The sequence below is a fragment of the Tympanuchus pallidicinctus genome, unplaced genomic scaffold (genome assembly GCF_026119805.1).
Source record: "Tympanuchus pallidicinctus isolate F22 unplaced genomic scaffold, pur_lepc_1.0 scaffold3, whole genome shotgun sequence".
Taxonomy (NCBI): domain Eukaryota; kingdom Metazoa; phylum Chordata; class Aves; order Galliformes; family Phasianidae; genus Tympanuchus; species Tympanuchus pallidicinctus.
Genome location: NW_026294747.1, coordinates 48,771,234 through 48,798,189, shown reverse-complemented (window position 1 = coordinate 48,798,189; position 26,956 = coordinate 48,771,234). Strand labels below are relative to the sequence as shown.

Here is a 26,956-nt window from a genome sequence, read left to right as displayed (position 1 = left end):
GGCTTTGGGAGGCTTCACATGAGTAAACATATATGGAACAACAGACCAGTCTTGTCTACAGGTAAGTAGAAGGCCTCATGTTTTGCATCTCAATCTAAATATAACTGACCTAGTAAAAGATAGTTCCTGTACAACTCTTCTCAGCATCACCCCAAAGTAGAATTCACAGCAGTGCACAAAGACATCTACACAACAGTTAAGTACAGCAAGCTATTCTGTGCTAGCAAAAACAGTCTGGAAAGAACAGTCATGTGGATTATGCACCAGAAATAATAGTTTTCCACAGCAAGTATTTTCAACACTAGTGTGGATGATTCTGAAGTATAAATGACAAAGCATTTGTCAGCAGAAAAAATTCCTCACCCTTCAGATATCCAGTCCTTGCATAATTGTTTCAAAAGAGCCCCTATTACAGTTCAGCTTTGATTTTGGCATCTATTAAAAAAAAAAAAAAAAAATTGCTCATCACTTCCTCCTGTGAAGCACGACTTAACAGAGAACTGGCCTTAACAGGAACCTCACCTAAAAATGCAACAGCGAAGCAGGGAAGAAAGTCTCCAGATTAGTACTGTGTGTTCTGTACGGTAAGCTGAGCTCAAAGATAGGAAAGGAAACAAAGATCTGGCAACCATTTCTAACTGACATTTGTAAGGCATAACCACTCTCCTTATGCTGAACATAGATTATGAAAACTGAAGGTTTAGAAAAGAAAGGAAATCCACTGTGCACTCATTTTTGCACACAGACAGAATGACACAGAAATTAGTAAAATTTCAAATGCTATTTCTAACAGTTGCTCCTTAGTTTTAAGAATTTTTGAATAACAGTGAAAGGGTGAACAATCCATAACTTAGCTTTGTTCCTTTAGTGTGTGTATATGGAAAAGATAGAATCTTTACTGATCTTGGGGAAGCTATCTGCTCTCAATTGCGATATCAAGCTTAAAACAGAAAGGCAATTAGTTGGCTGTTTATGGGAACAGTAATCAAAGATTCTCTAACTTGAAAAGTCTATATTGCAAGAGTTCATTTTATGGCAAACTGAGTTAAGCAGCACTCTGCTGCCGACCCCGGGAGCTACAAGGAATCAAAAAAGCTTTATGCAGCAGTTGAGCAGCAAATGTCTTTTCAAATAACTTCCTTCCACCATTTGGACAGATATTTAAATAAGCCTCTTGATTTAATAAAAGAGCTTTTACAATTTCATTTTCTATAATATTTTGCTTATGAAAGAGCACGGAGTAGTAATTAAGCAAACTGCAATTAATAAAATGTTTATTTTTAGACTAAGATAGATTGTTTACAAGAAATAGACTGCAACTCATTACAAATATTTGTCCCCATCTTTGCATCCATTTCCATCCATCCACTCTTAAATAAAAGTTCTACTTATCTAACAGAACCCTTACTGTAGATTTTAAAAAGCATTTCTCAAAATCAGATTTTTCTTCAGCACCTTTTTCAGTATGTGCCCAAAATCAAACCCCAAACTTATTAAGAACTACTTTCAAAGGGACCTTCAACTTTTAGAGATCTGTCAAAACAATGTTTCAGGTGAAAGTAATTTTTAACTTCTAATCAACCTGTGCTTTACAATAACCCATGTTAGTCTTACTGACTGTATTAATCTTTTCTCTGGTTTCTGACTGTTTCTTTAGATGACAAATTTAAAAAGCATTACATTTAATGAATATACGTGCAGCCTCATACACACACACTCCATAATATCTATGTTAATATTTATGCTGCTTGCTCAGTATTTGTATTTTATTATGTATTTATGTTACTAATTATGTATTTATGTAACTAAATGTGAATGTAAACCTTTTTAAATGACATTTATTTATAATTTATCATATATTTGTATCATGGCATTTATTTATACTAAATACAATTACATTTAAAGTAAATGCAGACAATGGTTTTATTTTGAATATTAAGAGTGGAATGAAAAACACTTATAATTTCCTAGACTAAAACCATTTCATCAAGGAGTTTTGATCAGCTTTGTCAATGCCTTTAAAGCTGCTTCCGAAAAGCAGCTTAACTACATAATTTTGACATTTAAACCACAGAATAAAACGGATGAAGTGCAGAAGACTACAAGACTATATAACTACTACTGTTCACGATACTGTAGTATCATCAATCACTTCTTTCTCTCATCCACAGCTTCAGAAGACGGAGAGCAGAGAACACAAAACGCTGCTTTTCATGAAGAGATACTGCAGGCAGGACTTATGAAGGGAGCAAAAAAGTAAGAACAGCTCCGGTCCAGATTTCGAAAAAGCCATATGGAATCACAGAACAAAAACTGAACTGGAATTATATTCACAGTTTTTGCATAAAATCTAAACAGAGCTATTGTCCCTGAGCACATCTGTGAAGCTGTGCAATAGCAGATGCTGCTCAATTACAGCACTCCTCAAACAAGAAGTGACACTGTGCAAGCAGAGCCTATAGCTGCTCACGAGTCATGAGATCTGGGATATGGCAAGTCACATCAGTTTTGACATTTACTAGGGAACAAAATATCCGCAGTCGGTTTTAAATTATGTTATTTGAGAATGCTCCTGCACTTAAAGCAAGTGAAAGGCAATTTCCATTTCCTTCTTCAAGCAGAAAATGACCGAATCGCTCACAAATACTTCTTACAATCCTTCTGCTGTTGTGAAGATAAAGTGATGCAGCATGAATTATGTCAAAGTCAATTTAGGAACAGATAACAGCTACTAAGAAGCAAATATTCTTCACTGAACAGTCCACTTCTCAGTCACTTGCTGTATATGTTATCCAAACACTGAGCTAGGATTTGGAGATAATTTTCAAGTTCACGTTCTCTTATTTTGCATTTAACCTTTGCAAAAGCATGGATGGTTGCTCCCTCAGTACTTTAATGATTTGTTTCTATGTGCTGGAATTGTCTCAAAACAAGCATGTAATCCACAAGTTTTCATCTCTGCAAGCAATGTTTGAATATTTGCCCTTTTATATTGACTCATTAGAGGTTGCAATGTCAGGAATTGGCATGATAACAAAAAGAGAATGACAGTGCTCCAGATGGCAGAAGGTTATCATTTTGGAAGGCAACATCCAAAACGACTGCCCGTCTTCCTCAGCAAGCTGAAAGAAGTAACCTGATTTTCCAATTAAAGACTTTCTCCATAAGGAAATCACTGCTAAAGCCAAAGCAAATCCCACCTTCTTGCAAATACCTTTGCATTGAGCACTTTAACCAATTTCTACAGATTAGAGAATGTAGTCAGTACAGACAAAATAGTGTTACTGCTTTAAGGTTTCATGTTATTTTCCTGGATAAACAAATCTCTGCTAAGAAGATACTGCACAAATTTATATCTCTGCCTCTCTGCAGCTCAATTAAGTGGAATATGTTCCACCCCCTTTTAAGAGTATTATTCTTAGCCTCCGCTTCCTGCTGCCCTGCACCCTCTTAACAAGCAAACAACAAACATCCATTCTCCAGCAGTTAAATCTATCCCTTGCTGTATCACTTAAGTCATTTAATACTTATCAGCCTGTTCTGTTATTCTGCAAAACAAGATATAATTTCTCTAGGCTTGATTGACACATCCCCAACACAGAACTAGCCTAACCAGTGCTGTGCTAACTGATGAGATGCAAAGCTGCAGTTTCGTGTCCTGGCCCCTCTTTGCTGCTATAACCCAAGATTGACAGAAGTAACTTACTTTTGCTTATCTCCTAGCAGCCAAAGAGAATGATGTTAAAAAAAACAAACAAAACACACACACACACAAAACTACTGCAACTACACTGCCAGAGACTTACTTTTATGTCTTAGTGTGATCTTTTAAAAGCACCACATATTTCAAAATCTTCAGAAGAAATTCTGTAACACTACAGAATGTAAATCGAATGTGCAAACAAGTCTAGTGCTCCTAGATCAGCAGACAGCTCAACTGATTTTGTGCCAAGGAGCAAAGAATGAAATTGGTACTCAGAGGTCAACTCTCTTACAGCAGTCCCAAACCATGATACAGAATTACACCCATTTCACAGCTTGACTTCCTGAGCATTTGAGCAGCATTGAGGTTTAAGAAGAGATTAAACAAGAAAACAGACACTGGAGAAAATTATTTTGTCCACTCTGTATTCAGAAAATATGGTCCTAGGATACTTTAGAAGGCTTTTTTCCACCCTGACCCTCCCCGTTGGCAGGTAGAAAGGATCCCTTACTTGCATGTTCTGAGAACAAGGGAGGAAAAGAAATGCAGTTGAACTGAACAGTTCTAACCACTGGGTGATAAGAAAAGTCCCTGGATCCAGGCACTGCACCCTGGCAAGCATCCCAGACTCACAAGGGTGAGAATAAAGGATGAGGCAGGAGGCACTATGCCATGAGCAAAGCCTTCCCACACCCTCTGCTTAATGCTGCTTTCTAGTCCAGCCTCTTGCCTAGCAAACAAGAAGGTACTCCATACACACTTCAAGGTTGCATTTTCCTACATGCCTATAAAGCTGCTGCATTACTATTAGAGAAATTTTTGGCTAAGAAAAAAAGTTTCCACTTTTGGAAAAAAGTGACTTGTAAGGCTTAGATGCATTTGTAATAAGGCAGCACATTCAGAGTACGTTGTACTGACTCTTCGACTGCGGGGTTGGTTCTCTCTTGTGAAGATAAGTAAATGTTGAAACTGAACATGTGAGGCAAAGGTTTAAGACATATCATTAAAATCTGGCCCTATTGTTTTCCTTAAGTGTTAACTTATTCCTTTTTCAAAGGCATAGGGCTACAGCACTGTGTTACAAAGAATTCAAATCAACATTTTACCTGTATAGGTGGCTCAATCATTATCCATGCAGGAAGCATCAAGCTCGGGTTAAGAGGTTGGGTTCCTACACGGAAATAAACACCGCCGCTGGTGTCACACGCCCAAACGTGCTGATTTCCACAGGCCAGGCTGATCAGCTTCACAGCTCCTAACAATAAAAAGGCTGTTAGCAACCTGGCGTTTTAATTTCACATTCGGTTAATAATGCGCACTTTCGTTACTGCATATAATGATTGAAACCAAGCGGTACTAGACGTGAGGTATTTTTCTCTTAAATTTAAAAATAAATATCTAAAGTCACAGGATACTGCCACCTCTAAAGCACACTGTGAGTATGCTATTAAAACAATCGAATTCAAGCAGAGGAAAAGTTCTGTAACAAATGTTATCAGTGTCTAGACAAACTTTCACATGACCTAATGTGAACTTCTCTCTGTATCCGGCCATGCCTATGTATTTTTCACAGTGTTCAGCCATACATTCAGCAATGAACATTCCTAATGCTACCAGTACTTTAAAAAATACAAGAGCACATGGATTGTACATCTCTGTGTTAACATACCAGTGTCACATTTGTAAATAATGGAGTTGGTTTTCAAGTGGGTTTATATTCCATGTACATATCTATTATTTATTACATCTATGTCAGAAGCACAGCAGTATTTTAACTCTGTGCAAGTCAAACACAATGAAGACAAAGTTCCCAAATAAGTAAGTTTTGGAATTATCATTAATATTTCTTCATAAACAAATCACACCCATCAGTCTTGTTACTAAAAGTTGGTAAAGACAGAACTGGTAGCTAAGAGCCAGCTGGAACTCTTTCACGTTCATTTCAGAATAGCCATGTGATGTAATATATGTAACACTTCATTTATTTATTTATTTTCTTTATTTTGCCTTCCAGCACTGGGACAACACAATGCTAAGTAATGGAAAACATGTTCTACAGAAAGAGAGACTCAACCAGTGCAGATACACCACAGAAGGAATGCTCTGGTCGCACTCCAAACTAAAGACTAAAAATAGGCCTTGCTGGTTGATTGAACATGCCAGCACCTCTTGGGGTATCCCATTCTTGGTAACAGTTTTCTATTTTGTGATGTGAATCTGGGAACAAATCCCTGTAAAGTACATCACTCAAGGAGAGGGTACGATTTTATCCCATAAGAAGGAGTTTAAAGACTTATTCATGCAGAAGGCAATATTCAGGAAGGCTTGCTGGGGCAAGGAACAGGCAACAAACAGGACTACACAGCTTCTATCCTTTAGTTAACTGAAATTCTAAATATCTCAGCATCAACCAAAATTACTTAACTTTCTGAATCAATGGAATTTGAATTATCTCACCCTAGAACTCCCTTTCATTGTCCATCTTCCTACTGGGGAATGGCATATCATACAAAACCATACAGACAAACTTCAACTGCTTCGGGTAAGAACGTTCAGCACAACTTCCTGCTGCAGGCAGAGGCTTCACATTCAGCAACAAAGTCCAGCTTTTATTTAAAACGTTATGATTCCTTGGAACAAAGTACAACTGCCTGTAATGGCTTTGCCACATGATGTCTCAGCTGTTGAAGTGTTCTGATCCAAACAAGCATCACAGCCCTCAGACATGGAATCACATATCACCTACTCGGCATAGCTGATTTATTTACGTCTACAGTACAATTTGATATTCAAAAATGCAGTCCTTATGTAAATGTTTTGGGGTTTCACTCTCTTCCCACTTACTGCTTTTACATTAGGAGAAGGTCGTGCTAACCACATTCAACCACTGTTTAGGAAAAAGTAGTGCAATTCAGAGACATTATTTATAATTAAGGCCTAAAGGTCACTCTACTGCGCTTAGAAACCTTGACAGAGGAGCCCTAACCAATTTACTAGATAATACTCCCAGTACTATCATTTCCACAGAGAATTCTGAATTTCACTTTACAGCAACTTGCTCTGCTTTTCTCAATTTACAGTCCTAACATTTCAGGAGTGAGAATAGATACACATTTGAACTATATATAAGTAGCAATAATTCTCTGGATTTCTTCAGTCCCATTAGTGCAATACAAGTCTGAGATTACAACAGTGGCTATGCAGCAGTGACCTACCAGATGCAATTAACTGGAAAAAAAGCAGGAAATTTTCTTCATACTTACTAATTAACCCACAGTACCAAGTTAGGCAAAATGTCTGAATTATTTCCTGGCCCCAGATTTCCGCAGTCTCATCAGAGTGTGCCACAAAGCTATCAGGAACAGCTGAATGTGATGGCTGAACCCCAGAACTGCTGAAGTCAATACACCAAGTATTACAGTCTGCTAGCACTGACTGCCTTTACCAATGTTTTGAGATTTGAAAACAACATCAAGGAGCTATTACTTCAGTTTTGCAGCTATTATCTAAACTGCTGGAAAGCAATGGCATCTTGAGGAAAATTTTAATCTCTACTGAGCAAGATGAGAAGGACGGTACAGACAAACCTATCCTGTAGGTCAGTAAAGACAAAAGGTGTCAGGTATTGCTTAAATTATGGTAAAATCAGTGATTTGGAACCCATTTATCAGGTCTGGAGAATATGTTTTATGACTGGTAGATAAATTCTTTTTAAAAGATGTTATTAGAAAAGTTTCAAGTGAAGTATACAAGAGTTAAAATTGCTTATTGGGACAATCATGAATACTGCAATTAAAAATGGAAAAAATACAAAACAGCTTAAATTTATTCTAGCACAGAGTCTCCCCTTCTTTTACATTCTCTTGAAATAGGAATGCAGGTTATCAGAAAGAGAAGAGAGTATTCTAACAATCGAATTATCAAAGAAATAAATCCAATTAGAATACAACTGGTGAAGCTGGCAAGTGGCCAGAACTACTCTTAACTCTGATGCAAAGAGCCAAACTGTGAGGATATTTTAACGATCAAAATGTAGTCAGACAACCTTGCTCCTGTTCCTAACCAAATAAAAAGGGCAGTGAACCAGTAGCACATTCTCAACGTTATGCTGAATCATGAGATCACTATCAACTCAAACATAAGAGTGTCATCAGCTGTATCATCTACGAATGATGCAATTCTTACAGCACAGTTTTTCTTTACCAAAATCCCAATGAAGCTCTGATCAGTGTTAAGAACATATTTACCCACAAAATGCAGGGCCTTCAGTAGGGAACTGCCCAGGGCCATGTGATTATGGGTACCCGCTTATAGCACAAGAAATATTTAAAGCTGCTGGTATATCTGCACAGCATGGTGTCAGGCTGAATGGTCTCAAACTTTAAAATGGTAAGTAGTACAAAGGCATAAAAAGTGTCCTGCAAACAGAGATCACTGTTTGAAAGCATCCACAGATTGGTTATCATGTTCTTTGGTCCTCTGCTGCAAAGCAGTACTTTATGGTAAAGTACTGTTTAATCCAATAAATGTAATATTCCAGATCAAGAAAACAAAGACATGAAAGAAAACAAAGACCTGAAAGAAAACACTGTCTCATTAGAGTTAATAGATAGCCTACTCAATAAAAATGCCATACCTAGTTGAGAGAGATCCAGTTTTGTCCAGTGCATCCCTGTTGGACAGCTGGACGAAAGAGTTCTGATAAATATCTGCCCAAGACTGTCCAAACCCCAAATGGCATCCTGGCAGGCAGAATAGTGCACCATTTCAGTCTCTGGTGGCAGCTGCACCGTAGAAGGACGAAACTGAGGACTCTGATCACTGACACAAAACAGATCCTTGTTGCTTTGGCACAGCCACAAAAAGCTTCCTATGGTAAGGAGATTTCTGTTATTAAAATCATTCCTAATCTAGTCTGAGAAAGTTAATTCTTCCTCTGAAAATGATCTGTACATTTGAAGACAGAAATAAAGATCTTAATCTAAGACTTCCAAGTACAAATAAGCATCCTAAGTGCTTATTTAGGCACTGAAATACTCCCCCCTTACATCAAGTAAGTTGCAAATGATCTCACTTGAAAAACCTTCTCACATGAAGAAACTAAAACGGAGAAGGCACACATAAGAGTGCACTGTTTTCCCTTCTTTTTTTTACTTGCTTTCTTGGTAATTGCTTTTGAAAAGCCAGCATACCTTCCCAGTTCTATATTATACACGTTTGCCAATAAAGTTAGTGTATTCAGCTGCAATTGTTAGCAACTGCATTACCCAACAGCAGAATTCTTTCATGTCAGCGGCACAGTTTTACCAATAACATGTCAAGCTCTGCTGCAACAACTGCACTGACAGGAAAAGTAGTTGGTTAGCACAGGCATTGCAGCAAAGCATGTTCCAGGATTTCATATCACAGATTCTGGCAATGCATGCTGCAGCAAGCTACAAAGCTCCTGTTCCTAAAGGACTACTTATTCTCTATTGGATGTCACTGCACCAAAGTCAGAATGATATAACTTCATGTCCACTAGTTTTTCAGATCATTCCCATCTTACTTCAAACATTTTAAACCCCTGTATACAAAAAAAAGACAACCAAAACCTGAGGTAACTCAATGTATTTGATTACTTACACTATCAATTCCACTCTAATTAAAATTAGGCCTTATAGGCCCACACTGTTGATTCACTAACCTTCTTTAGATGAAGCTGGGGAAGCCAACACAAAAACCCATTTTGTGGCTGAAGCAGTACCACGAGGCACAATATTATTCCAGTAAGTGCCTGAAAAGGAAAGAACAGTGTCATTAGTATGAAAGTCAATTTTCTGTTACAATTCAAATATCACCTAGACACAATTTTCTGCACCAATCTTTCAGTAGCTGTTTTTTGGAAAGAAAATTGCCTCAACACATACGTATTGCTTATGGTGTGTTCACACAGAATTTGGATTCAGGAGAAGAGAAGAGAAAAAATTGATGGTCTTCAACAGGAGACCAAATGGATGATGAGTCTAAATAGACAGTAGTACATGCCTATCCTTAATGTTTATCTACTTTAAAAATGTACTAAAAGAAAGTTCTATTTGGGGAAATATATCTGGAAAAATAAAGTATTGCTCCATTATTGCTGTAATACCATAACAGTGCTGTTCTCTGTAGTCACACTGATCCTGAACTGTGATCCATTATGCCTACATATAACAGGAACAGTAGCGTAAGACTGCCTTTTCTCACCCAAGAGAAGAGACAAACACAAGTACTAACAAGAGTAACTTGTGTACAGTCCATTTGTGTACAATGAATTTGTCATGAAAAACATCTCCCTTTGGATGGGAAAGCATTCAGACTGTTTGCTAAAGATACGGTTTTCAAACATGGAGTTGCTTTGTTGAAGCTGCCCTGACTCCCCACGGATTATTCCTGTGCTGATCGAACTGTAGTTTAGTTACTTTCTCCTGTTTATTTTCTTTTAATTTGGAAACATTAGACTCAAATCACACTAACCTATTAAGTTTCCCTTTGCCACATGGAATTCATTTTTGCCTGAAGAGATCCAGACTCCGCTGCCATTAACTCCAAGGAGGCTGGGTTGACACTGAAGCTGCTGTGACCAAAACGCCATTCGAAGTTTGTCAGCCACTTTCTCTACAGGTGCCTGAGCTGCTGTTGCCACTGAATGTGTGGCCTGGATTATTGTCTGGAACAAGCTGCACTGGTCAAACACTACATAATCAGTGATGCTTACCTGGAAAAGAAAAATGTTACTGATGACTAACTAAGCTTTGGGGTGAAAGACAGAATATTCCACTAAATTATCAAATATTCCATTTATTTGAGTTTGTTTTCTGTACAGGAAATCTATCACAAGATTAGAAGACTTCTAAGTGTTGGAAGAAAAAGAAATATATGGTACATTCTGATTAAGCAAGTCTTGATAATAAACCACAAGCCTCTCCTACCTAACAATCTACTTTAAAATCTGCACTTTAAGAAAGTCCTACATTTTGAGATGACTGAACATCATCTCTCTCCAACTAAACCTCACAAATTAAGAAGTGGAATTCCAGTTCACCAAAAGAAAGAGAGAAACCTGCATAGCATAGCAATTTAAGTCACATGGCAAAAACCAGGTAGGAAGAGGTCTAAATGATCAATTGCATAAGTTTTATCACATCCTAATTATCAATTAGGATGATAATGTCTGGGTACTCCTAAAAAGGAAAGAAATGCTTGAGAGCACAAGAAGAAAAGCAGTCTGAGCTAAGGTGTCAAGCTACATGTAGCACTGATACAACTTGGCAGACTACTTCTTGTATTCTTGAAAGCTACCATGCTGCTGCTCTGGATGACCATGGAATACTTGTTTTCCTCTTTTCTGTAACATGAAAAGGGATTTCAGCCACAGTCATCATGAAGCTTTAATACAGTGAATAAAGAATACTTTTATTTATTGTGCAATTCATTACATTTTATGCTTAGTAACTTGTGAGAAAACAAACCCTGGGCAGAAGATTAAACTGAAAGCAAAATTAAAAAACGAAGTAAATAAATAAATGCCTACTTGCCACCAATGGTTGTCATCTCCTTGGGGTTTCTTTGAAACTATACCAGTTCTGAACCACAGATTTCCATGGATATCCAAAGCCCACAGTGTCTGTTGATCTCCAAGGGTTATACACACTGGTTCCAAAGCTTGCATTTCACTGGAAATGCAAATCAGAATAAAATTAAAAAACTCAGCTTCAAATTTAGGCCTGTGGTGTTTTCAGGAAGCTGCTAACAGCAGTTCAAACTGTAAAAGCTCAAAAATACATTTGATTTCAAACTTTCAGCTATTGTTACGCAAACTAATAAATTTGAATGATCACAAATAAAAACCATTCAACAACAAAATACAACTCCTTTAAAGATCTTTAAAGATTAAAACTCCAAAACATAACAATAAGACAAAAACTAAATTGTTCAGTAGTCAACAAAAAAAAAACAGCTTAAGTTTTTGGTAAAGCAGCTCCATGAATACATCTCCTTCAATTTCCTCACCCTACTCACAGATCAATATTAGCAGTTCAGGTATCATAAATAGAAAACTGAACCTAACTACAAAGCAGAGATAAATACTGAGTTGGACTGCAAGTTTCCTGCAAAATAAATCATCTTTAAGTTCAGAAGATCAACAGTATCAGATGATCTTATCAGGCATTTAACAAGTAGACAACAATGCTATCTCTTTCTGAGAAATTTTCTCGAAAACTTAAAAACAAATATGGATTTCTTTCTGCTATTTTATTATGAAAAAGAAGAACATTAAGCATACGTAAGTTGTAGGCCAAGCAAACATCTTCTTTAAGTAAACTGACTAAATGATATGCAAATTTCAGATTTGAACAGGACACTGAATGTATCTTTAGTCTCTTCAAGAAGAGTCAAGTACCAGATTGGGAGGTAACAAGATGGAACTTCACAACAGGTTATTCAGGAGGAAATAAAGTCATATGACTGCAAGAACTGGAATTTCTTTCTATACTTGCTTCATGCTGATGTTACAAGAGACTGTATTCATGATTCTCAAAGCCAGCAGTAAACACTTGGAGCTTTTAAATTTATCACAAACTACCTACTCTGAACACAGGACCAACTAGGAAGCAAAATAACAATTACCCAGAGTGTCTGTAAAAAATTTGTGACTGGAAAGTAGAAAAGCTGTGGGCAAGACAATGCTGAGATTCAGTCTCTGAAAAAAATAGCTCAGTACATTAAAAAGTACATTAAAGCCATTAGAGCATAGATTAAAGAAAGTATTCCATCAAAGAAGTCATGTTATCATACATTATTAGGAGTCTTTTAAGCATTGTTCTCACTTTCCTAAAATTTCTTTTAACTGAATTATTACTTCTGTTTACAGTGGTTTCTTTCGCTGCATTAAAAGCCATTCATCAGACAGAAAAACACTGGGTACATCTCCACAAAGACTGAAAGGAGATACGTGTGCATATATACAGACATATAATACCCACATGCTACCCACAGCGAGGTTCAGATAACAAGTTTGCAAACATCAAGGGGTTCTAACACGAAAACAAGTGGTTTCATTCTGGTTACGAAGCTGGCCTGCTGCAGCACCGTTACCTGACAATATCGCTCTTCCACTGCTCTCCTTCAGGACAAAAGCTGCGGACTCCCTCCCGGTAGAGCAGGGCCCGCTGCTCACTCAATGCCCACACAACATTATTTCTGGATGTAACCTGCGACAGTGGATAAGGGCAATCAACCTTTACTGCTCTGGCACAAGGACGATCCACACTCAGGCCTAGAAATCAGAAAAGGAGGATTGCTTTACAAACTTGGACTTTTTTGCAACTGAAAGAGAAAAAGCTACCAACAGGGAAAAGAAAAAAAAAAAAACAAAAAGCTGGGGTAAATATCTCTGATGTTAACACCCCTCATTTGATCACTATTGTCTTGACAGTCCGCTCTTTTAATCAACTATTAATCACTTCCTCTAATATCGCTGGATTTCTATTTTAAGAAATAAAATATTGTGCATCCTTCAACATCTTGCAGAGCCTACGAGTCCTGTGCCACCATTTCTGTTCCTTTTCTCCCTCTAGTGTCAGTATCAGGAATTTCCATTTACGAAATGTGTTAAGACTTCAGAGAAGCACTGAAGACAACACCACAAGAGTTTTTTGCCCCAAACGTGCCAAGAAGAAACAACCTGATCTGCATAGAGGCAGCTGAACAATTTCAGAAGAGCCTAGCACAGCAAGGAGCACTGAAAGGAGAGAGGTGCTGGTAGATTACAGGCAGTTTACATCTTTAAACCTATAACCTGGAGGAACGCACTTCTTTTTTACAATTACACTGAGGATAGATTTACACACCTATATGAAACACCCTAGCAGATCAAGCTCTTGCTTAGTCTTCTCATGCTTCTAACTCAAAAAGCAGATCATAGAACAGACCCTCCTAGAGGCCCTACTAAGGCACATGGAAAACAAAGGTGAGGTGATTGGTGGCAACCAATATGGATTCACCAAGAGCAAGTTGTGCCTGACAAACTTGGTGGCCTTTTATGATGGAGTTACAACATCAGTGGATAAAGAGCAATTGATATACTCTACATGGACTCATGCAAAGCATTTGATCCATTCACTGGATGAGGAATTGGCTGGATGGTCACGCTCAGAGAGTTTGGTCAGTGGCTCAATGTCTAAGTGAAGACAACTGATGAGTGATATTCCTCAGGGATCAGTGCTGGAACCAATGTTATTTAACATCTTTGTAGGCAACATGGACAGTGAGACTAAGTGCACCCTCAGCAGTTTTGCAGATGACACCAAGCTGAAGGGTGCAGGTGACATGCTGAAGGAAAGCGATGCCATCCAGAGGGACCTGGACAGGCTCGAGAGGTGGGCCCATGAAGTTCTCATGAAGTTCAACAAGGCCACGTGCAAGGTCCTGCAACTGTGGCTATCCCAAGCATAAATGCAGGCTGGCAGAGAACTGCTTGAGAACAACCCTGAGCAGAAGGATTTGGTAGTGTTGGTTGATGAAAGACTCAACATGAGCTGATAATGTGCACTTATGTGAACTCAGAAAGCAAATGGTATCCTGGGCTCCATCAGAAGAGGGATGGCCAGAAGGGACAGGGAGGTGATTGTCCCTCTCTACTCTACCTTTGTGAGGCCCCATCTGGAGTACTGCGTCCAGGTCTGGGGCCCCGGACACAAGAAGGACATTGAGCTGTTGGAAAAGGTCCATAGGAAGGCCACAAAGATGATCAGAAGGTCGGAGCACCTCCTCTTACAGGGAGGGGCTGAAAGAGCTGGGGCTCTTTAGCGAAGAGAAGGATCCGGGGGGACCTTATGGTGGCCTTCCAGTACCTGAAGAGGGTCTAAAGGAAAGCTGGGGAGAGACTTTTTATAAGAACATGTAGTGACAAGACAAGAGGAAATGGCTTTAAACTGGAAAAAGGTAGATTTAGACTAGATTTCAGGAAGAAATTTTTACTGTGAGGGTGGTGAGACACCAGTTGTCCAGCGAGGCTCTGGCTGCCCTCTCCTAGAAGCTTTTAAGGCCAAGGCTAGATGGGGTGCTGAGCAATGTGGTCTAGAAGGAGGTGTCCCTGCGAATAGCAGGGGGGACTGGAACTAGATGATCTTAAAGGTCTCTTCCAACTGAAATCATTCTACAATTCTATAAAGAAGGAATAGACTCATAACTGTATGATATTTTAGAATAACATGACAATTGCTAAATTCCAAACATCCATTAGAGTGTAGGGAATGAAAAGATCCTAAAGAAGCAACTACCATCACTAGTTGCCTCACATTAACAAGACATATACTGAGAATTTATTTTTGGCAATGATAAATTTAGAAGCCCAAGAATAGCAGAATGCAAGCTGATTTAATCAAACCAATCTCTCACAGGGAAGCAAAATATTGATTAAAACCCCTACAGAGACCTGTGTGACTGGCATCGAGTTCACTCTCTATCAGTGTTAGCCGTGCTTATTGGCAGTATACACGTGACCTTGGGCAGGCCACTTGACTTCCCTCTAACTACCAAGCACACTAAAAGAATATAATTTAAGAGCGGAATGTATTTGAAATAATGCTATTCAATTTTCTTGATCAAAAAGAATTTCAGTATTACACTACAGCAAGTAAATCTACAAGACAAATTAGAAAACAAAAGCTAAATGGAAGATAAATAAGAATTTTGACAGCTACTTAGAAATATTATCCTATATTAATATATTTTATTGGTTTTTCCTTTACTCATTCATCGTCCTCTTACTTGTACAACAATTCCTTCAGCACATTGTGATTTTTCTCTATCAGCTCACTTCTCTGTGCAAATTCCCCTTGCCCAAACTTCATCCTAGAAATGGACTTTCTTTTAGCTGCATGTATCTAGCCTGAATGCTCTCTGCAGAACATCTTCCAAATGTTTTCTCCTCTTTGTGCTGAAGCAGATAAATCTAAGGCCATCGCTTCAAAGCTCCTACTGCACGACCGCTATCTGATCCTTCCTCATTCATAGCCAGTGACAGAGCAGCTCTAGACAGCTGCTCCCTAGCCCCTTCCATTCCTCCACGGACCATTTCTCAACACTTCTGAATCCATTCATGGTCTTCCATTGCACACTACCTTCCTTTCATTATCAACTGGTGTATTTTATCTGCAACAGATTACTGTTTTCAAAACAAACAGCTTCTGCTTTCACTCGCTCTGTCTCCCCTACACTTGAATTTCTTGTCAACATCCATACACTATCTAATTTCATCTCAAATTCCTACTTAAAACTGCATTAAAACCCTTCAAGCAAGCAAACAAAACCCACTTGAAGATCACTTGTTTTAGTGTACCATGCCATTTTCAAGGCAAGAAAATTATTTCAATATTTTCTGCAATCCTTTTTTCATTTATCTGTATCCACCCCATGTCTCTTTTTTACAAATCCTCCATATCACACGTACTCCACTTAACAAAAAGAACAACTGGAGATGAATTGGTCTACTCAGCAGCCCCACATAAAATCTCACAACTGTTTCTAAAGACTTCTCAAGATGAAAAGGTGTTTCTATGTTTTGACTGCGAACAAAAGTTTAAAACCAATTGCAATTGTTTAATAGACTTGAGCACTAGAATTTTAGCCTGCAAAAATCAAAAAGTACCTGTTTGTAGATACAGATCTCCATTTGTTCTGATAATCCAGGCAGTGTCATCACTTAAAGCTACAAATACAGCCTGAGGTAAAGCCTCGTACCAGTGTCGTTTTCCTTTTATAGTCACTTTTCCACAAGCAAATGCTTTATTAGTCTTCTGTTCAATCTTCCAGAGAAGAGCCCCTGTATGAGAAACAGAGAGAACACAAAATCACTAAACAATTACCACAACAGAGATGCTGACTTGTCCCACCCACACCTTAACTGACGCGTAGGAAAAACAACTGCTAAACTAAAATGCAAGATTTATAAACCCATGCAATTTCTTTTCAAAGGCAAGAGCAGAACCAGTAGCCAACTTCTCTAGAAATTTCTGAAGTGCATTTATCATTATAGATTCCACGTGATTTTTAAGTGTTTAAATGAAAATCACTTCTTAGTTAAATACACTGAAAACTAACAACCAAAACTTCACATCAGGATAAAATGAGCCCACTATTAAAAGATTAAGCTTACAGCCTGTCTCCCCACTAGGTAGTACATCCTTGGCACATCTACAGAGACACTGATAATGTCTGCAACAAATCCTTTCACAAAAATTGTACTTCCTGATTTCTAAAAAAGCATATCAAGAGGAGATAATTGTACTCCTCCCACTTTTCACAAATACTAATATTTTTAGCAACCCAAATCGTAACTTTGTTGGATTGGTGACAAAGAACACCACTGAACAGGCTGCACCACGCCATACACCAGTGGGCAGTGCTATCACCTGTCTACTTCTCAGCATGTCACAAGTAGACAAAACTCAAAAACACAACTGCACGAATCCATCTTAGGTGCTTTCTTCAATTAGAAAAAGAAAAGCAAATGAAATTCCAAATTTAACTACTGGTTAGCATCCATGCTGGTTCATACCAGAGTAATATATTATATTAACTGCCTTTGAATAATTCCTGAAAGCAGGATTTGATTCCATTTTGACTCTTGTGTTAATACGCTCATGTAAATATATCCAATTCCAAAATTGTGAATACTAGAAATCCACATGGGCTCAACATTGGGCAAGTTCCTGGAACTGAGGGGATAACAGATTGACAGAAATGGTTAGGCCACCATCTAAAACTACTGAGTGTCAAATGTCAGACATGCTGGCTCTATTTCTTTCCTGCAGGCATCTGCCTTTGTCCAGTTTCAAAGACATGATACTGAGCTGGATGAATCTATACTCTGGTCTAATACAGCCATTCCTGTATTTTTTTTTCCTAGAACAAAAGCCAACTACAGGTTCAAAGAAAAAAACCTTTCTTCTTAAACCAGACAGCAAATCTTCTACACAAAGCAAAGACTGATTTGCTTTTAGAGATGACAGAGGAGGAAGAGTAATGGCAGAGCAGGAAGTCTGTAGTTTAGAAAATAGCAAGGGAACTTCTGTTTGCATACCAATCCTGAAGTAATCTGAATAGCTAAAAATGATGCAAGTTCATCACCAAAGACCACCAGCTAAATTAAGCTGGTATGTAGATGTACTGAAGACGCAACCATATGCTTTGAGTTTTTCCTCATCTAATCAAATAACAGCTAAGTATTAAAAAATTACAAAGCAAAGGGAATGCACAGTTCTATTAAGGTTCTGTATTTATGAGGTTACAGTGAAGTACAAGCCAACCAACCTGAAGGGGAAACCGCCACCTGCTGGACTCCATCTTCAAACTTCTGCCACCGCAGCCCAGCAGCTGGAAGTGCACTGCAATACAGGCTGCCTCTGTAGTCCAGGCACCAAATATACTTCTCTGAGACGGCCAGGCTCAAGATGCCATAGCCAGGGCCAGAGTATCCCATCCAGCTCTCTGCAAACTAAGAACTGTACAATCAGCACAGTGGCAGGTGTCTTTCAACTGCACAAGAAAATGGCTGTATAAGCACGAGCAGCTGCCATGTTGTTGATTTTAAAAAACACTAAACTTAAAGTTCTTATGTACCTTAATCAATAAGTGCCTAGGGTGAAACATAACTACATTTATCACTGTTTTCTAACATACCATGCACTGCAAACTAAAAATCCTACAACAAAAGTTATAGCAAAAAGAAAACTAGATCATAGAATCATACAATTATAGAATGGCCTGGGTTGAAAAGGACCACAATGATCATCTAGTTTCAACCCCCCTGCTTTGTGCAGGGCTGCCAACCACCAGAGCAGGCTGATGCTGTCATCTGCATATGTGACCCGTATTGTAAGCATCTACACAGCATTTCTAAACATTTCAGAATATAACAGCCCAAAATTAATTCAAAAAGGCAAAAAAAGGCTTCTGTACTTTGGGCTGTAGCTATGACTAAATAGGATGCTATCAACTTAAAACTCATTTCTTGACAAGTATTTGGTCGATCTCAGCACACGGAACAATTAAGACCTCTGCTAAAACTCCTTGTGGTTTTTTTTGTTTGGTTGGTTGGTTGTTTGTTTTGTTTTTTACAGTTTTACAGACTTTACAGTTAATTTTTGTACTTCTCTTCTATAATCTATAAGAATATACCTACTTCTATGGCTATTTTTAAGTCATAAAATAACAATTAAGAAAAGAGGGGTAACAGGAGAAGGAAACACACCAGCATTTAAAATAGCATTAACTGCTGTCTATGACACAAAGAAAGATAAATCCTCATTCTGAGTATTTGCAGGCAAAATGAACCTTAGCCAGATCCATCCATGAAAGATAACCAGCATTAAATTCCTAGCAAAGTTAATGGAAGTTTGGAGCACTAACTTGCAGGACTCGGACTACTGGGGGCCTAACAAAGAGCAGCCTTTAAGCATGACTGCTTCTCACTCTTTAACAGATGTGCTTGTGACACAACTTTTTTGTCCAATTGGAAATCATAATAATGGTTATGAAGACAGTACAGCTTCTCCAGCTTCTAAGGACTCATCCACCATTCAGAAGTCTGATACATCACATTTCATAAGAGTCATGACACATATTGCTGCTTTGGTTTTATGTTTTACTTGTTGAACTAAGCAAAAAGAAAACTGCCTCCCTAAAGATATAAAGAATAGTCATCACGTGCAAGCGTGCTCTTTTTTTTTTTTTCTTTCTTCAAAATGTTGAGATTTAAAATATTTTTAACTAAATTGAGAACATATACCTGATCAGATTTTAACAGCACCATTTCATCTAGGCTTATCCTGGCTGTATCCTGGGAACCAGGCTCAGCACCAACTTCAGGCACACTAGTCTCTGAGGATGAATATGGTAATCCATGTCCATAAATATCCTCTTCATCACTTGAGGCAAATTCCTCCTCTGCCTTACTTTCACGAGTGTTTGTTATCCATTCAGCAGTGCTAGTACTAGATTTAGCTTTGATTACACTTTCAAAATTCCATCCAGAAATGGAACTATGCTCTGAATCAACACCTTTAGAGATGTCAAAGTGGTGAACAGAAGGAACTGACAGAGCACTGTCTGTTAGAGAATGCTGCTGTTGGTCTTCTCTACCAGTTTCATCACTTTCATTCAGTGTCGGTGATGTTTGAACACCAAGTACACTGCTACATTCCAAAAGCATTTGGTCAGGCTGTTCAAAACATTTTTCACCATCCTGCAGCTTCATTTTATCTAGATTTTCATTTAATTTACACAATGTACTAAAATCCTGTTCTTGGCCTAGCTTTCCAAGACAGCCTTCACTGCTTGCAGAAAACACACAAGGGTTATTTTCAGTGACAACAGTGCCTGTTAAGTCTTCTGTGAGGATGGGAGGAGAGACAGATGTCAAAGCATCTATAATTGTCGATGTACCCATGCCACTGTCACTGTTGGGAAGTTTCTGTACGTCAACTGTATCTCCATTTTCTTCATTAGATAGTACAGTTGCAGACTCGGGAGACTGTAGGACACTAAATGTTTCTGACCCGTTATCTTCCTGCAGGACTGTATTGGACTCCACGCTGAACATGCTTTCCTGATCTGGAGACCCAGTACTCAAATGATCAATGCTTCCACTCATGAGGCTGGATGTCATGGAAAATGAATCTGCGTTCACTGAATGCGGGCTGTCACCAGAAAGCTGACGCTCATAACTGGGTGCACCTTCCAGAGAGATGTGGTTCCTCTTGGCTGCACTGTCTGTTCTCACAATAAATAAAAAAATTTAAAAAAAAAGGGAGAGAGGAGGAGGGCATGAGTCATATTAGTAAGATTTAATTAATATTTTTATTGGTACTAAGAATAGAATTAAATCTACATTTTGGCATACTGATTAGTTTTTCTACTTAAACACTAAATGATACACACAAAATCAAAGACGACTGAATAACAAAACATTTTAAAATTACAACATCCACATAAAAAAACTCTCAGAATATTTAACTGTTTACACTCTCTCAATAAACTAAAAAAGAATGGCTGAGAAATAGTGTCAAATACTTTCGGATGAATAGGTATTACACAAATCCAACAAAACTGGAAGCAGAATCCCACTGTATATTACCAACAGCTATATCTTACAATATTAAGCATGTTTACATAAAGCAAAACAAACTTAAAAGGAATAAAATAAACAGATCTGAAAAGAAAGGTATCATCAATGTATTGATTTCAAAGCAGGCATTCGTCCTAAAAGATAAAAGGCCCACCACACCATTCCAAATATGTCAGATCTTAGATTTTACATGAGAATGCAAGATAAACAAAGCACATCAAGAATGCACTCGCGTGAGATGTACCAGATGTGACATATTCTAATAATGACCAGAGGCAGGCAAAGTTCTGCAAGGCTTACCTTGTTTCTTCTTCTTTTTCTTTTTCACTTTAATTGGCTTTACAATGAGCTCCTGATCAAAGTCTTCAGAGCTGATAGCGCTGAACCGTTGTGAAGAAAGCTGACATTCTCTCTGAGCTTCTGAAAATTGGTCTGCACATATCATAAAACTGGAGCCACTGTCCACAGAATTTACTGAACTGCTCCTGCTTCTTGATTCACTTGCTACAGAGCAGCCCCTTTTTCTTGTCTCATTGCTCAAGTCTCCCACTCTATCAAAGCTTTTTTCCAATATTGCTGGAGTTTCCAGATCATCTTTCACTAAAGAGTCTCTTTTATCACCAACAGCTGAGGGAGAAGTAACTATTTTTTTATCTGTTTCCACTGAAGGGCTGGATGATGCAGATGCAACAACTGGTATCGGCGTCAGCAAATGAGGACTCGAATCTGTTGAAGGATTCAGCAGTTTTGAACTCCCATCTGAAACTGACCAAAAGAAAAATAAAGGTATAAACACTAGGGTGTCAACTTGGTTGGAGAGTGTTCAGAGAAGGGAAGCTTCATCCAGAAGTATTTCATCTAAATGCACATTTCGATTACATATACATGTACAGTGTAAATTTCATGCAAGTAGATCTATATTAAGTTCTGTAAGTTCTAATCAATCCTCCAAAGTCCAAATCCATCAAAGCTGTATTAGAAAATTCTGCTTTTATGTTTACACAAAAAGAATGGTTACAGGTCTTTAGAGTGGAAGACCTAACCGTGTTATGTACTGAAGTACCATCACCTATTTTCAACTTCTTCAAACATTCAGTATCTTGAGTAAAATAAACCTAAACAATGATAACAAACAAACAAGAAACAGATCAAGGAAAACATCCACCAAGATCAAGGAAAATTGATCAGATCAAATCACTGTGGTAATTAGAAGAAAATACGTTTCAAGAAGACTCTTCCCAACTATGCTTGGAAGTTAAGAATAGAATAGTAAACGGTCCCTAGAATTTTGTGAGTGCTGAACCACTTAAATGACCAAAGCTATCACTAAGCATGAGGATCAAACTAAGTCCTCTAGCATCTCTAACATCCAACAGATCTTCACAGCATATCTGCTAGTATTTTGCTAATAGAAAGCCAAGACAAGAGATTTTTAAATACATAAGTAATCTTTCTGTGAGTCTAACATGCTGGATAATGGTGTTTATATACACATTTTTTTTTAATGAGGAGAAATCAGCCAGCATCATCATTAAGGAAATATTACTAATCCTTTTTACAGAGTTCTAGGAACACAGATGCTGAGCTCAGATGTCACCAAATAAGAAAAGAAAGCCTTCAAATTATTTTTGGAGATTTCATGAATATTCTTCGGGTGCTTTGCCAGTTCTTTCTTAGTCATTCCTGGGAAGGCTGAGATTTCCTCTGGAACACAAGTGATGACAGGTGGAACAAAATCATCCCACTCAATTATCACCAACCCAAACAATTGAGTAGGTAGATAATCAAGATTGTGAAAGCAGATTCTCAAGAAACACTGTTGAGAATAAAGATGCTTGGTAAGGAAAATATTGATCAACTCTCAAAAAAATATAATTAATTTCTTAATGCCTTCACTCTCAAGACAATAGAGACAGATGAGCAGATAAATCAGAGCTCTAAATACAGTCTTCTGGAGAAAAAAAAAAAAGAGCAATTCTAGAGAAACTAGTAGGTTGGGTTGTTTTTTTTTCCCAGTAAGCAAATACATACCAACATAAAACCAATCCCAAAGGTATGACAGACATCACGTTCCACAAGGCACATACTCAAGTTTGCTACGTTGTACAAACCTAGTGATGACAGTCCTTCAGGTCTGCTTGAAATTCTTATGATGTCTCTATCTCCCTTCAAGAGAAAAATCTCATTGCTGGTGCAAGACACAGACACAATATCACCATATCCTTCCAATCCACCAATCAAAGCCTATAAGGAGTCACCAAATACAGAAATAATTGGCTACAGATTAATCCACTGTTTGGACAAGATTAGGCTCTTAACAAATTGTTCACTGAAATTTAACTGACACAGATAGTTAGAGGATGTTAACAAAAAGAAAATAAAAAAGAAACAAGAAAGCACGTTGCAACTTGGGCATAGCTCAATTTTTGTACTCATTTCCATTCTAATGCCACGAGTTTAATCACTTCTGTCTCAATTAGAAGCAATCAATTACTTCAATAATACATAATTTGGTGGCAAAAAAAAAAACCAAACTACTCGTGTTTGATATCATTTATACAAGAAGATATTAGCTTGCATTCATTTTCATACGCACTTTTAAAAGACAAAATAGCAGCTTTTTATAGGAAATAAAATCTAATGCTAGTTTTTTGGCTGACACCAACAGTTGTAGAAAGGAAATAAATAGTTCCAGGCATATCTTCTAGGCATAAAGTTTCTTTTTGCATGAACTACTACATTTTATATTTAGATATGCTTTTCTAAGTGTTTAAATTGATTACAAAATACATTTTTGTTACATTTAATACATAAATATTGTGAGTATATCCTTGCAACGACAACCTGAAGAGCGAGAAAACCTTTTTAGGTTTCAGCATGAGTCTAAACCGTAGGAGTATGAGGACACAACCCAAAGAGTCCCACAACACAGCATGAACAAAAGCAAGAAACAGAATATGCACCCATAAAATTCATCTACCTGGTTCACGGTGTCTAATAAATAGATGCTGTACTCATTCCAGGTCAGCACCCATCCTTCTCGAAAAAAGCATGAAACAAGGCCAAGGTGTTTCTCTGGGGAGCTGTAACCTCCTCTGTCAGGTGGTTCCAAACGAGGATACAATTCAAAAGTTTGTATTCCTCTAGCAAATAAATCTTTCAAGATGAACGTGGCCTGAACAGTTCCATGAACATCAGATTTCCAGAGGCGAAGCCCAGGTCTGGCAGCAAACAGCGTCAGATCAGTCTGCTTACAGAGGCCAGGTATAAAACATGCTCCAAATTTGCCACTGCTAAAATACAAAACAAGAATGTATTTTAAAAGCTATACACACAACACGGAAACAAATGTTAAGACTAATAAACTTACTCGTAAATTTACAACTGCAGGTTATCAACATTAAAAACGTTGTTCAATTGAAGTATTCCATCAAATGTCTGAAATACATATAAAACAAGAACTGTACTACCAAGTAGCATGGGTTCTCCCTCAGTTTGAGGTGTCAGACATCAAGTCTGTTAGACGAGTTAAATGACCCCCCCAACACGACTCACAGCCCCGACACCACACTGTCCATCCTAGAAAGATCCTACTATGCAGCCATCCTTCTCTCAGTATTGATGAAAACAAGAAAAACTCAACTACAGAATGCTAAGAAACTGACAACCTCTATTTGCAAGGAACAGATCTCAGCTGTTAAAATCTTTGCACATAAAAGCACTATCACTGAAAAAGTAAAAAAGGGAGTCCTTGGTGTTCATATCATTATCCATATGAAACATGTTATAAACCCTCTCTAAGGAGTCACTTTCCAATGTTTCCAGATGCAGTCAGTCATGCCGATCCAATACAGAGTATCCTCTTCTTCCATAACCCAGAATGATAACACAATAAAAGATGCCAGGAAGCCATACTAGAAGTTCCTAGCCTTAAGTGATTCCTATGCACGTTCCTTTTAATTCACTTTGGGGTGTTAAAAAAACCCAGAAATTAAGTCACTGACTGCATTAGGTAATACATAATCCACGAGACAGACCACTGTTTACAATGGGACTGCAAAGTTTAACAGTGCTTTCAGTTTAAACAAGAAAACACCTTAAATAATTTTTGCATCACAAACAAAAAGACTGTAATACATTTGCAACCAACTTTCTAAGTAAGCAGAATTGTCATTTCATGTTTGAGCATACATGGCTACTCTAATTGCATTTTTTGTAAGTGGACTGCTCTGTTCTATTAATTTCACTGCTTAGGTCACCCTTTCTATAATCCATCCTGAAAAGCTAGAATTAACTAATGTGCCTGCATCAAGATTTTATGAGGGTTACTTTTTTCTGGGCTGTGTTCCAACTTGCTTGACAGATCTCTCTTCTGTGTAAAATAGTATGGTTCGTTGTAAAGTGGAGACAAGCAGCACTTTCTGGTTGTAATCCAACTGGACAATCGAAGATGGCTCTTCCAGCACAAGGCTGGAGTTGCAAACACCCTTTTAAAGATACATGAAATTAGTAACAGTCAAACTTTCTAAAAAACATACCATAATAACAAACACTTTAAGCAAAAGAACACACCCAAAAATGTTAAAAAAAGCAAAAAGCAACTTTTGGCCTGCTGTTCCATCATGTTCACTTATTGAACACAAAGTTACTTTATGCAGACAAGAGAGTTGTTAGATAGCATGCGACTGCTGGTATGCACAATGAAATTCAATTTCCCTGGGAATTTAGCTTATTTCATTTGAACTCAACAGAAACCCTCAAATATGTATTTTCTTCCTTCTCCTCCACTGCCAGGCTACAGGAAGCAATAACAACTGTTACATTTGGTGACATTAAAACTTTCTGTCATATTGGTCATTGGCAGTCCTAGCTCACTCAAGAATCACAGATAAATTAGGACGGCTGCTGCTTTCATATGTGTGAAGAAAAGTTTAAACAAGTTAGTACTTGTTATGTTGACATCCCAGGTCCATATTAATTCAAAAATGATCAGAAAAATCCCACTCTCTGGTAACACAGTAGAGCCACCCAGTAGAACCCAATCCTGTTTTCATTCTACACCTCTAGACTGAGATGCTGGAAAAAACAAAAACTCCAACAATCCAGTGAACCAGCAAGCTGCATCGTTTGAGTGTACTCTTTCCAAGTAAGCAAGGAAAAATTATTTGCTGAAATCTGAAGAGGTGTACAGTTATTTCAGAAATAAAAACTAAAAATACTGATCCTTCCCATTTTATATTTCTTAAAGCTATTGCAAAGGATTCCCACTGGTCAACTTCACGGGTGCACGCACAGCTGCCTATGAGTTCACACACCAATAAAACAATCCAACTAACCACATGACATGAAGCAATTCACTAACTGCTACGTATTTCAACACAGAAGCTTTTTTCCTTCCCCCAGAAAGTTGTAAATTAGAATAAGGGTCTTTTACGTGGTCTAGATCGAGGGCAGAGTAGACAATCTTCCCTCTGTCATCTCCAGAAAATAATTTCATTCCATTGGGACTCCAAGCTAAAGCCGTAATGCTACTTTTGTGGATACCAGCAACATCGAATCGCCGAAGCTGTGAAACAATACCAAAGAAAGACAAGAATGAAGGGCAAACACAGACACAACGCCTACTTGGTGACTCAGACTGATAAATCAGAGGTTCAATCCAAAAATGCAAGTCGTTCCAATTTCTGTTAGAGCAAACAAATAACAAACAACTCACCACTGAATAGCTCAGTCAGCTACTACAGATGAGTTCAACAGAAGAATTTTTGATTAAGTTCCTTTTGTAATGAAAAAAATGTTTTAAGATCACTGCTTTTCTAAGCTTAACATACGAAGCATAGAACATTCACACTTTATCAGGCAAAATTCTCTGTTTTTCACTATTACAAAGAATCCCCATAATACTCTACTAGGATTCACCATAACCAATCTCACAGTTTAGCCAAAAGCAAAGATTTACCTGTTTGTTTCTTCCAGGCAATGAAGACACAAGCTGAAAAACTGCAACTCGACCCGAGGCTGTACCAACAGCAACTAGATCATCAAAACAGCTCAGCAGCTTCACAAAAGTTATAGATTCACACTTCCCCTGTTGGAAG

General features: G+C 38.0%; 1 protein-coding gene across 4 annotated transcripts in view; it reads right to left on the bottom strand.

Moving 5' to 3' along the window:
* TECPR2 (tectonin beta-propeller repeat containing 2) overlaps positions 1-26,956 on the bottom strand; it is a 39,595-nt gene that overhangs the window by 8,552 nt on the left and 4,087 nt on the right. For 3 of the 4 annotated variants that reach the window (XM_052695838.1, XM_052695837.1, XM_052695839.1), the window contains 15 exons: positions 26,818-26,946; positions 26,293-26,424; positions 25,188-25,345; positions 23,839-24,151; positions 22,970-23,102; positions 21,159-21,623; positions 19,521-20,503; positions 18,044-18,227; positions 16,380-16,553; positions 12,824-13,004; positions 11,259-11,400; positions 10,202-10,442; positions 9,390-9,479; positions 8,340-8,573; positions 4,810-4,958 (listed from right to left, as the gene is read on the bottom strand). In XM_052695838.1, coding sequence (XP_052551798.1) covers positions 4,810-4,958; positions 8,340-8,573; positions 9,390-9,479; positions 10,202-10,442; positions 11,259-11,400; positions 12,824-13,004; positions 16,380-16,553; positions 18,044-18,227; positions 19,521-20,503; positions 21,159-21,623; positions 22,970-23,102; positions 23,839-24,151; positions 25,188-25,345; positions 26,293-26,424; positions 26,818-26,946 — 3,708 coding nt within the window. The remainder of the gene's footprint in view (positions 1-4,809; positions 4,959-8,339; positions 8,574-9,389; positions 9,480-10,201; positions 10,443-11,258; positions 11,401-12,823; positions 13,005-16,379; positions 16,554-18,043; positions 18,228-19,520; positions 20,504-21,158; positions 21,624-22,969; positions 23,103-23,838; positions 24,152-25,187; positions 25,346-26,292; positions 26,425-26,817; positions 26,947-26,956) is intronic. The other variant, XR_008209556.1, reaches the window with a different exon arrangement.